Source organism: Oncorhynchus mykiss, chromosome 23 (genome assembly GCF_057628025.1).
Source record: "Oncorhynchus mykiss isolate SJ-2025 chromosome 23, ASM5762802v1, whole genome shotgun sequence".
Lineage (NCBI taxonomy): Eukaryota > Metazoa > Chordata > Actinopteri > Salmoniformes > Salmonidae > Oncorhynchus > Oncorhynchus mykiss.
The window spans coordinates 27,760,001-27,772,500 of NC_143044.1; the positions used below are offsets into that span (position 1 = coordinate 27,760,001).

General features: G+C 45.7%; 1 protein-coding gene across 8 annotated transcripts in view; it reads right to left on the reverse strand.

The window, feature by feature from the left end:
• The window catches only part of LOC110502676 (slit homolog 1 protein), a 158,198-nt gene that overhangs the window by 47,587 nt on the left and 98,111 nt on the right, over window positions 1-12,500 (reverse strand). For all 8 annotated transcript variants that reach the window (XM_036960393.2, XM_090217220.1, XM_090217219.1 and 5 more), the window contains exon 10: window positions 4,613-4,684. In XM_036960393.2, coding sequence (XP_036816288.1) covers window positions 4,613-4,684 — 72 coding nt within the window. The remainder of the gene's footprint in view (window positions 1-4,612; window positions 4,685-12,500) is intronic.

Here is a 12,500-nt window from a genome sequence, read left to right on the forward strand (position 1 = left end):
ACATTGAGGGAGAGGTTGTTTACCTGGCACCACACCGTCAGAGTGCCTACCTCCTCTGCGAACTTGATGATGGAGTTGGAACTATGTGAGGCGACGCAGTCGAGGGTATACAGGGAGTACAGAAGGGGACTAAGGACACACCCTTGTGGGGTCCCCGTGTTGAAAATCAGTGTGGAGGAGATCATTTTGCCTACCATCACCACCTGGGGACTGCCTGTCAGGAAGTTCAAGAGTTCAGTCCCAGGGCCAGAGCTTTGTGGTGAGCTTAGAGGGCACTACGGTATTGAAGGCCGAGCTGTAGATAATGAACATTCCATTTGTCCAGGTGGGTGAGGGCAGTGTGCAGTGTAATGGCGATTGTAATGGGCGGTAGTTCAATTGGGGAGGGTTGAGTGTGTTGGCTTAGGAGGTGATGTAGTCTTTGACTAGCCTCTCGAGGCACTTCATGATGACGGAAGTGACAGAAGTGAGTACTACGGTTGGTAATCATTCAGTTCAATTACTTTCCCTTTCTTGGGCACGGGGATGATAGTGGACACCTTGAAGCTGGTGGGGATAACGCCCCGAGCTAAAGAGAAAATGTCAGAAAACACAACAGCTTGCCGGTCTGCACATGCTCTGAGGGCGCGGCTAGGGATGCCGTCTGGACCAGCAGCCTAGCGAGGGTTAACACGCTTGAATGACTTACATGCGTCCTCCGTGGAGACCGTAGGCATGTATCCCTCGTTGTCCTCAGGGGCTCTCCTCGGCAGCTCAGAGTTGTTATGCTCGAAACGTGAGAAAAAGGTGTTTAGCTCATCTGGTAGGGCGGCGTTGGTGTCTGCGACGTGACTGGCTTTCTTTTGGTCATCCGTGATGAGTAGAAGCCCCTGCCACATACAACTCGTGTCTGACCCAATGGCTAGCAGGCGTAAGTAGGGCAGAGAGGAGAGGATCAAACCTCAGTTTTCATTCCAGCACACGCTAGTTGTGACCAGTAGCCCATGTATTTTAAGGGTAGGCTGGTTAGCGGGTAGTTTGTGAGGCTGAAATACTACTGGACCACCCCCGTAAGTAGGGCAGAAAGGGGGAGAGAAACAGAAGAGGAGAGGAGGAATAAACCCTCAGTCTTCATTCCAGCACTCTTTCATTTCCTCCATATCATATAATATAATCATCATATCCATAATCATCTCTGCCACAGTTTACATTCAGACAGACACTCTAACCAGGCTGAGAATACCAGCGGGCAGCACTGAAACATGAGAGGTGTTATTACTGTGGAGAGGTTTCAGCTTGTAGCTTTCTGTAGCCTTCTGCAGCCATCACCCCTGTACCTCTTCCTGCTCTTAGTCTGGACATGGTGGTTTGGGGTTGTGACATGAAACTGAGAAGTGTACTTAGTGTACTTCAGCCCTAGAGGAAGTGTACTTAGTGTACTTCAGCCCTAGAGGAAGTGTGCTTAGTGTACTTCAGCCCTAGAGGAAGTGTACTTAGTGTACTTCAGCCCTTGAGGAAGTGCACTTAGTGTACTTCAGCCCTAGTGGAAGTGTACTTCGTGTACTTTAGACCTAGAGGAAGTGTGCTTAGTGTACTTCAGCCCTAGAGGAAGTGTAGTTAGTGTACTTCAGCCCTAGAGGGAGTGTACTTAGTGTACTTCAGCCCTAGAGGAAGTGTAGTTAGTGTACTTCAGCCCTAGAGGGAGTGTACTTAGTGTACTTCAGCCCTAGAGGAAGTGTAGTTAGTGTACTTCAGCCCTAGAGGAAGTGTACTTAGTGTACTTCAGCCCTAGAGGAAGTGTAGTTAGTGTACTTCAGCCCTAGAGGGAGTGTACTTAGTGTACTTCAGCCCTAGAGAAAGTGTACTTAGTGTACTTCAGCCCTAGAGGGAGTGTAGTTAGTGTACTTCAGCCCCAGAGGGAGTGTACTTAGTGTACTTCAGCCCTAGAGGAAGTGTAGTTAGTGTACTTCAGCCCTAGAGGGAGTGTACTTAGTGTACTTCAGCCCTAGAGGAAGTGTACTTAGTGTACTTCAGCCCTAGAGGAAGTGTGCTTAGTGTACTTCAGCCCTAGAGGAAGTGTACTTAGTGTACTTCAGCCCTTGAGGAAGTGCACTTAGTGTACTTCAGCCCTAGTGGAAGTGTACTTCGTGTACTTTAGACCTAGAGGAAGTGTGCTTAGTGTACTTCAGCCCTAGAGGAAGTGTAGTTAGTGTACTTCAGCCCTAGAGGGAGTGTACTTAGTGTACTTCAGCCCTAGAGGAAGTGTAGTTAGTGTACTTCAGCCCTAGAGGGAGTGTACTTAGTGTACTTCAGCCCTAGAGGAAGTGTAGTTAGTGTACTTCAGCCCTAGAGGAAGTGTACTTAGTGTACTTCAGCCCTAGAGGAAGTGTAGTTAGTGTACTTCAGCCCTAGAGGGAGTGTACTTAGTGTACTTCAGCCCTAGAGAAAGTGTACTTAGTGTACTTCAGCCCTAGAGGGAGTGTAGTTAGTGTACTTCAGCCCCAGAGGGAGTGTACTTAGTGTACTTCAGCCCTAGAGGAAGTGTAGTTAGTGTACTTCAGCCCTAGAGGGAGTGTACTTAGTGTACTTCAGCCCTAGAGGAAGTGTACTTAGTGTACTTCAGCCCTAGAGGAAGTGTAGTTAGTGTACTTCAGCCCCAGAGGGAGTGTACTTAGTGTACTTCCGCCCTAGAGGAAGTGTGCTTAGTGTACTTCAGCCCTAGAGGGAGTGCACTTAGTGTACTTCAGCCCCAGAGGAAGTGTGCTTAGTGTACTTCAGCCCTAGAGGAAATGTGCTTAGTGTACTTCAGCCCTAGAGTAAGTGTACTTAGTGTACTTCAGCCCTAGAGTAAGTGTACTTAGTGTACTTCAACCCTAGAGGAAGTGTACTTAGTGTACTTCAGCCCTAGAGGAAGTGTACTTAGTGTACTTCAGCCCTAGAGTAAGTGTACTTAGTGTACTTCAGCCCTAGAGTAAGTGTACTTAGTGTACTTCAACCATAGAGGAAGTGTACTTAGTGTACTTCAGCCCTAGGGTAAGTGTACTTAGTGTACTTCAGCCCTAGAGGAAGTGTACTTAGTGTACTTCAGCCCTAGAGGAAGTGTACTTAGTGTACTTCAGGTCTAGAGGAAGTGTGCTTAGTGTACTTCAGCCCTAGAGGAAGTGTACTTAGTGTACTTCAGCCCTAGAGGAAGTGTACTTAGTGTACTTCAGCCCTAGAGGAAGTGTACTTAGTGTACTTCAGCCCTAGAGGAAGTGTACTTAGTGTACTTCAGCCCTAAAGGAAGTGTACTTAGTGTACTTCAGCCCTAGAGGAAGTGTACTTAGTGTACTTCAGGTCTAGAGGAAGTGTGCTTAGTGTACTTCAGCCCTAGAGGAAGTGTACTTAGTGTACTTCAGCCCTAGAGGAAGTGTAGTTAGTGTACTTCAGCCCTAGAGGAAGTGTACTTAGTGTACTTCAGCCCTAGAGGAAGTGTACTTAGTGTACTTCAGCCCTAGAGGAAGTGTACTTAGTGTACTTCAGCCCTAGAGAAAGTGTACTTAGTGTACTTCAGGTCTAGAGGAAGTGTGCTTAGTGTACTTCAGCCCTAGAGGGAGTGTACTTAGTGTACTTCAGCCCTAGAGGAAGTGTAGTTAGTGTACTTCAGCCCTAGAGGGAGTGTACTTAGTGTACTTCAGCCCTAGAGGAAGTGTACTTAGTGTACTTCAGCCCTAGAGGAAGTGTACTTAGTGTACTTCAGGTCTAGAGGAAGTGTGCTTAGTGTACTTCAGCCCTAGAGGAAGTGTACTTAGTGTACTTCAGCCCTAGAGGAAGTGTACTTAGTGTACTTCAGCCCTAGAGGAAGTGTACTTAGTGTACTTCAGCCCTAGAGGAAGTGTACTTAGTGTACTTCAGCCCTAAAGGAAGTGTACTTAGTGTACTTCAGCCCTAGAGGAAGTGTACTTAGTGTACTTCAGGTCTAGAGGAAGTGTGCTTAGTGTACTTCAGCCCTAGAGGAAGTGTACTTAGTGTACTTCAGCCCTAGAGGAAGTGTACTTAGTGTACTTCAGCCCTAGAGGAAGTGTACTTAGTGTACTTCAGCCCTAGAGGAAGTGTACTTAGTGTACTTCAGCCCTAGAGAAAGTGTACTTAGTGTACTTCAGGTCTAGAGGAAGTGTGCTTAGTGTACTTCAGCCCTAGAGGAAGTGTACTTTGTGTACTTCAGGTCTAGAGGAAGTGTTCTTAGTGTACTTCAGCCCTAGAGTAAGTGTACTTAGTGTACTTCAGCCCTAGATGAAGTGTACTTAGTGTACTTCAGCCCTAGAGGAAGTGTACTTACTGTACTTCAGCCCTAGAGGAAGTGTAGTTAGTGTACTTCAGCCCTGGAGGAAGTGTGCTTAGTGTACTTCAGCTCTAGGGTAAGTGTACTTAGTGTACTTCAGCCCTAGAGGAAGTGTACTTAGTGTACTTCAGCCCTAGAGGAAGTGTACTTAGTGTACTTCAGCCCTAGAGGAAGTGTAGTTAGTGTACTTCAGCCCTGGAGGAAGTGTGCTTAGTGTACTTCAGCTCTAGGGTAAGTGTACTTAGTGTACTTCAGCCCTAGAGGAAGTGTACTTAGTGTACTTCAGCCCTATAGAGCAGCGTATATACTTACATCCTGCGCAGCTTCTTGTAGGGAGAGAAGGTTCCAGGAGGAACTGACTTGATCCCATTCTGCTCCAGACGACTAGAGAGGAAAGGGGTAGTTAGTGTACTTCAGCCCCAGAGGGAGTGTACTTAGTGTACTTCCGCCCTAGAGGAAGTGTGCTTAGTGTACTTCAGCCCTAGAGGGAGTGTACTTAGTGTACTTCAGCCCCAGAGGAAGTGTGCTTAGTGTACTTCAGCCCTAGAGGAAATGTGCTTAGTGTACTTCAGCCCTAGAGTAAGTGTACTTAGTGTACTTCAGCCCTAGAGTAAGTAAAGATGGGGAAAAGAAAAGTATTGATATCATCAGGTCATAAACCAACAACAGAGTCCACTACAGAAACAAAGCAGAGTAGTAATACATCACTGCTGACACATGGTAATTGGTCAGCTGTTGCCAACTATCTTAATCCCTGCTGTGTGTATGTGTGTGTGTCTGTGTGCGTGCACATGCATCTGCGTGTGTCTTTCCCCTCTCCTGGTTCATTAATAAAGATATCTTCCTGTCCTGTGTGTGAGTCATAACATCTCCTCTGGAAAAATAAACAGGTCTGGAAGAGAGAGGACCAGGGAGAGACATGGAGGAGAGAGGAACAGGGAGAGACATGGAGGAGAGAGGAACAGGGAGAGACAGACATGGAGGAGAGAGGAACAGGGAGAGACACAGAGGAGAGAGGAACAGGGAGAGACATGGAGGAGAGAGGAACAGGGAGAGACATGGAGAGAGGACCAGGGAGAGACATGGAGGAGAGAGGACCATGGAGAGACATGGAGGAGAGAGGACCATGCTGGAGTCTCCAGACATCACAGATCACAAAAGTGTGTGTGGCACTGCTCTCTGTCTCTAACTCTCTCACTCACACACACACTCCCTAACGGTGGAAACTGAGAGTCACAGATGTACTGTAATCTGTCTCAGATGTTAAGGAGAAACAGGCCTTGAAGCCAGTAAGGACTGGGCTCCGAACCCTGTTGTGTGTGTGTGTGTGTGTGTGTGTGTGTGTGTGTGTGTGTGTGTGTGTGTGTGTGTGTGTGTGTGTGTGTGTGTGTGTGTGTGTGTGTGTGTGTGTGTGTGTGTGTGTGTGTGTGTGTGTGTGTGGTTGAGTGGTTGAGTGGTGGTGTGGCAGGGCATGCAGACAGCTGTCTCTCTCCTGCTCTGTTCCAGTCCTCTAACCCATCTACAGTGCCTTGCGAAAGTATTCGGCCCCCTTGAACATTGCGACCTTTTGCCACATTTCAGGCTTCAAACATAAAGATATAAAACTGTATTTTTTTGTGAAGAATCAACAACAAGTGGGACACAATCATGAAGTGGAACGACATTTATTGGATATTTCAAACTTTTTTAACAAATCAAAAACTGAAAAATTGGGCGTGCAAAATTATTCAGCCCCTTTACTTTCAGTGCAGCAAACTCTCTCCAGAAGTTCAGTGAGGATCTCTGAATGATCCAATGTTGACCTAAATGACTAATGATGATAAATACAATCCACCTGTGTGTAATCAAGTCTCCGTATAAATGCACCTGCACTGTGATAGTCTCAGAGGTCCGTTAAAAGCGCAGAGAGCATCATGAAGAACAAGGAACACACCAGGCAGGTCCGAGATACTGTTGTGAAGAAGTTTAAAGCCGGATTTGGATACAAAAAGATTTCCCAAGCTTTAAACATCCCAAGGAGCACTGTGCAAGCGTAAATATTGAAATGGAAGGAGTATCAGACCACTGCAAATCTACCAAGACCTGGCCATCCCTCTAAACTTTCAGCTCATACAAGGAGAAGACTGATCAGAGATGCAGCCAAGAGGCCCATGATCACTCTGGATGAACTGCAGAGATCTACAGCTGAGGTGGGAGACTCTGTCCATAGGACAACAATCAGTCGTATATTGCACAATTCTGGCCTTTATGGAAGAGTGGCAAGAAGAAAGCCATTTCTTAAAGATATCCATAAAAAGTGTCGTTTAAAGTTTGCCACAAGCCACCTGGGAGACACACCAAACATGTGGAAGAAGGTGCTCTGGTCAGATGAAACCAAAATTGAACTTTTTGGCAACAATGCAAAACGTTATGTTTGGCGTAAAAGCAACACAGCTGAACACACCATCCCCACTGTCAAACATGGTGGTGGCAGCATCATGGTTTGGGCCTGCTTTTCTTCAGCAGGGACAGGGAAGATGGTTAAAATTGATGGGAAGATGGATGGAGCCAAATACAGGACCATTCTGGAAGAAAACCTGATGGAGTCTGCAAAAGACCTGAGACTGGGACGGAGATTTGTCTTCCAACAAGACAATGATCCAAAACATAAAGCAAAATCTACAATGGAATGGTTCAAAAATAAACATATCCAGGTGTTAGAATGGCCAAGTCAAAGTCCAGACCTGAATCCAATCGAGAATCTGTGGAAAGAAACAAATGCTCTCCATCCAACCTCACTGAGCTCGAGCTGTTTTGCAAGGAGGAATGGGAAAAAATTTCAGGCTCTCGATGTGCAAAACTGATAGAGACATACCCCAAGCGACTTACAGCTGTAATCGCAGCAAAAGGTGGCGCTACAAAGTATTAACTTAAGGGGGCTGAATAATTTTGCACGCCCAATTTTTCAGTTTTTGATTTGTTAAAAAATTTTGAAATATCCAATAAATGTCGTTCCACTTCATGATTGTGTCCCACTTGTTGTTGATTCTTCACAAAAAAATACAGTTTTATATCTTTATGTTTGAAGCCTGAAATGTGGCAAAAGGTCACAAAGTTCAAGGGGGCCGAATACTTTTGCAATGCACTGTAAGTCTCATTAAGCCCAGTTTTAAAAGCTGTCAACTGACCTACAGATAAACAGCCTAGGCTGGGGCAGTATGGACCTGGAGCTGTGGCTTTGCCGAGGTATGGGGCTCTGGTTGTGGCCAGGGCAGGGGCTGTGGGATTGGACTGGGATAGGGCTAGAGCTGGTAAATATGAATGAGTCTAGAGAGAGGGCTGGGAAAGTTGGAGTTTGGGTTTTGGGACCAAATGGGTGGAGTGATGTATTGGTCACGTACACATATTTTGAAGATGTTATCGCAGGTGTATTGAAATGTTTATGTTCTTAAATACAAAAAATGTAATTAAGAAATTAGGAAATGTAGAAATATTGGAACGAGCAATGTCCTTGTGGAATGTAAATATATATGTATATGATGGTGTGTCTAGACATTATGGGCAGTATATGAATAGAAAAGGTGTACAGCAGTAGTTACATAGGATGAGCCTTGACTAGAATACAGTATATACATGTGAAGTGGGTAAAACAGTATGTAAACATGATTAAAGTGACCAGTGTTCAATGACTTTGTACATAGGGCAGCAGTCAGTGTAGAGTACCGGGTGATAGCTGGCTAGTAACATTGATTAAAGTTCAGGGCAGGGTATAAAGCGGTGGCCGGCTAGTGGTGACTATTTAACAGTTTGATTGACTGAAGATAGAAAACATTTTTCAGTCTCTCGGTCCAAGTTTTGAGGCACTCTGCCTTCTAGATGGTAGCGGGGTGAACAGGCCGTGGCTCAGGTGGCTGAGGTCCTTGATGATCTTCTTGGCCTTCCTGTGACACCAGGTGATGTAGATGACCTGGAGGACAGGCAGTGTGCCCCTGGTGATGCACCACCCTCTGAAGATCCCTGCTGTTGCGGGCGGTGCAGTTGCCATGCCAGGCGGTGATACAGCCCGACAGGATGCTCTCAATGATGCATCTGTAGATGTTAGCGAAGGTCTTAGTGGCCAAGCCAAATTTCTTCACCCTCCCGAGGTTGAAGAGGCGCTGTTGCGCCTACTTCACCATACTGTCTGTGTGGGTGGACCATTTCAGGTTGTCAGTGATGTGCACGCTGAGGAACGTGAAGCTTTTCAGCCTCTTCAATACGGCGCCGTCGATGTGGATGGGGGTGTGTCCACGATCAGCTCCTTCATTTTGTTTACGTTGGGTGAGAGGTTATTTTCCCGGCACCACTCCCCCAGGGACCTCACCACCTCCCTGTAGGCTGTCTCATCATTGTTGGTAATCAGATATGTTAATTATACATGTGACTTTGGTTTGTTCCTTTTTGTCTCCTTGTGAAATGTTCATCTGATTTTTGCTCACATTACTTTACCACTGTTGTGTCATCTGCAAACTTCTTGATTGAGTTGGAGACATGCGTGGCCACACAGTCATGGGTGAACAGGAAGTACAATAGGGAGCTATGCACGCAATCTTGTGGGGCCCCAGTGTTGAGGATCAGCGTAACGGAGGAGTTGTTTCCTACCTTCACCACCTGGGGTCGGCACGTAAGGAAGTTTAGGACCCAGTTGCACGGGGTGGGTTTCAGACCCAGGGCACTGAGCTTAGTGATGAGCTGGAACTATGATGTTGAGCTGTAGTCAATGAACACCATTCTTATATAGGTTTTCCTCTTGTACAGATGGGATGGGGCAGTGTGCAGTGATTGCGTCATCCGTGGATCTGTTGGGGCGGATGCAAATTGAAGTGGGTCTAGGGTGTCGGGAAAGGTGGAGGTTATATGATCCTTAACTAGCCTCTCAAAACACTTCATGTTGACAGAAGTGATTGTGGCACTGTGTTTTCTTCGAAGCGGGCAAAGAAGGTGTTTAGCTTGTCCGGGATCAAGGCATCGGTGTCAGTGACATGGCTGGTTTTCCCTTTATAATCTGTGATTGTCAGGAGTATCTGCCACAAACGTCTCTTGTCTGAGCCGTTTGTCTCTGTGCTGACCGTTTTGACTGTTTGATTGGTTTACAGAGGGCATAGCTGGACTGTTTGATTGGTTTACAGAGGGCATAGCTGGACTGTTTGATTGGTTTACAGAGGGCATAGCTGGACTGTTTGATTGGTTTACAGAGGGCATAGCTGGACTGTTTGATTGGTTTACAGAGGGCATAGCTGGACTGTTTGATTGGTTTACAGAGGGCATAGCTGGACTGTTTGATTGGTTTACAGAGGGCATAGCTGGACTGTTTGATTGGTTTACAGAGGGCATAGCTGGACTGTTTGTACTCATCCTTGTTCCCAGTCACCTTGACGTGGTTAAATGTGGTGGTTTGTGCCTTCAGTTTTGAGTGAATGCTGCCATGTGTCCAGGGTTTTTGGTTTGGATAAGTTCTAATTGTCACAGTAGGAACAACATCCTCTATGCACTTCATGATGAACTCAGTCAACGAGTCAGTGTATACATCTATACTATTCTCAGAGGCAACCCAGACATTTTTATTGAACCTTTATTTTGACATGAGGGGCACTGTATACTTAAGCAAAGTCCAAATTGTAGGTCCCTAATGACTTCTTGATGTCAATACCTATTAAGGCAGCAAGAAATTCTGTTTCTGTGAGTTGCCAAAAAAAATAAACCCTGACTACCATTTCCCAAGTCACGTGAAGTTGACTGATCATCCATGGAGGCAACTGGAGGCTGTATGTGGGAATAACAGTCAACTGACTGGACAAGACCAGCATGACCACCGTTTCTTTCAAAGGGATCACTAACTGAGTCTGTCATAGCGGTGAGGAAGTAGTTTGATTTGGCCTGTTTGACCAAGGCAGTGCATCTATTTCTCAATTGCCTAAATAGCAGCCACTCAGCTAACGAGACAGTTTGTCTAGTCTTGGCTCAGGCTTGATTTCTTTTCAAGAGGAGGTCTGAGAGTACCATGGGGTAGTTCAGTTTTTGACTCAGAGTCGCTTGAGTTGGCATGTGTATCAGCTAGAGAGGTAAAAATGGATGAGAAGTGCTCTGAAATCAAATACTCTATCCCAGTCCGCGTGATCAAAACAATCTTGAAGCATAGATTCCGATTGGTCAGACTAATACTGAACAGTCCATACAACGGGTACTTCCTGTTTAGGTTTCTGCCAGTACCACAGTGTTAAGCCTTATTTCAAAACACTTCCAGGGATATTATCAGTTTCAGCCTTATTTCAAAACACTTCCAGGGATATTACCAGTGTTTCAGAGCCACATATTTAAAATAGTAAAAGAGCCACATGCCCATAATTTCAAGAACATTTCGAATAACAAAGCCACTCCTGTTCACAAGTCCAGCTGCATGCTGTAATAGAGCGTCTAGTTTGATAAAATATGATTTTAAACCTGGCTAGATAAGCAGAGTAGACAGCTTTAGATTAGAGTCTGGCTCAGAGTGTGATTGGACTGAACAGGATAAATCCCACATACTTTTAATGCTGTAGGATTCTGTTACTGCCTGCTGACCAGAGTAGATTTACACACACACACGCCACCCACTATGGTTAGGGACTTAGGGCAAATGTTCATTTGTAGTATGTGTGTGTGTGTGTGTGTGTGTGTTTGTGCGTGTGTGTGTGTGTGCGTGTGCATGTGTGTGTGTGTGTGTGTCCATTCACATGGTACTGTGTGTGTCCATTAATGGGAGGTAAATCGTGCATGTTGAGTTTTTGCATACTCAATGACTTCCCTCAATAACACAGTTTCAAGTTTCCATATATTTAATTGAAGAATGTTCTGGTTCAAAGCTATGGGTCTTCATTTATGGACAGATAGAGCTGTATAATTGACATTCTTAGGATAGCCGTGATTCCAGACCACAGATTCCTGCGGTAGTCATGTTCTCTGTGTGTGTGTATGTGTGTGTGTGTGTGGGTGGGTGGGTGTGTGTGTGTGTCACAGCATTGTGGTCTCATGTCCCCACAGTGAGTCAGGGTGTTTTGCCAAGTGGCTTTAGTTCCATCTATCATCATGTCTGGAGCAGGAGATCCCAGGGTACTGTAGAAAACACTGTCTGGAGAACAAGCTGACTGTGTGTGTGAGTGTGTGTGCGTGTTTGCGATTGTGTCCGAAAACGTTTGAGAAGTGCATTAAGTGTGTGAATGGGTTTTATCATATAGTAGTGTGTCTGAGTGTGTCAGTGTGGGACAAAAGCCTTCCAGACAGCATTCATCTCTCCATCCCCCTTCTCAAATCAGTACATCCAAGGACTGTTTCCAACGTGAAAAAAAGACTACAGGTGACAAACATTTGAGATTAGAGGAGGCCCAGAGGAATCAATCAGGGTCAGGACACACACGCACACGCACACGCACGCGCGCACGCACGCACGCACGCACACACACACACACACACACACACACACACACACACACACACACACACACACACACACACACACACACACACACACACACACACACACACACACACACACATATTGATTTCTCTGTCCTCCAGCCCAATCCTGAGGCCTTCATCTCTCCCTCCATCATTCCCACTCTATCCCTGCCTCTCTAACCCTCTATCCCTCCCTCTATCTCTCTCTATCCCTCCCTCTCTATCCCTCCTTTTCCAGTCAACCAAGCAAAGATAAACAATCTCTATAAGTAGCCTTGACATGGAGAATCAATGCCTGTCGTCGACCCATTCATCAGGTGTCTGTCTCTGTGTGTATAATATAATCAATAGTTCTAATTCTATTCATTAGGCTATGGGTTTTCATTAGGGCTGAGAGAGACAGGGTGACAGACACACAATGGAGCCTACTCTAAGGACACATGCTCTATGAGAAAGAACGACTCATGTTGCAGCCTCCAGGGGAAAAAAACGAGACAGTCACAAACAACTGTATTACTATCAGTGTTTATAGTATAACATTTTTACCAAAACCTCTCTTTATGTGAGGTCCTTGAGAAGACGACAATAACTTACACGTTTAAAATAAACCGTATGTGTGATTTACATCTGCAGTAAAATGTAGAGCCCTGTTCTATGTGAAGTACTGAGAATGTTACGGCATGGTCTGTTTTTGGAAAGAAATTGGCAGTATCTTTACAGTTGCCAACAGTCAGCCCCCTAGTGAGAT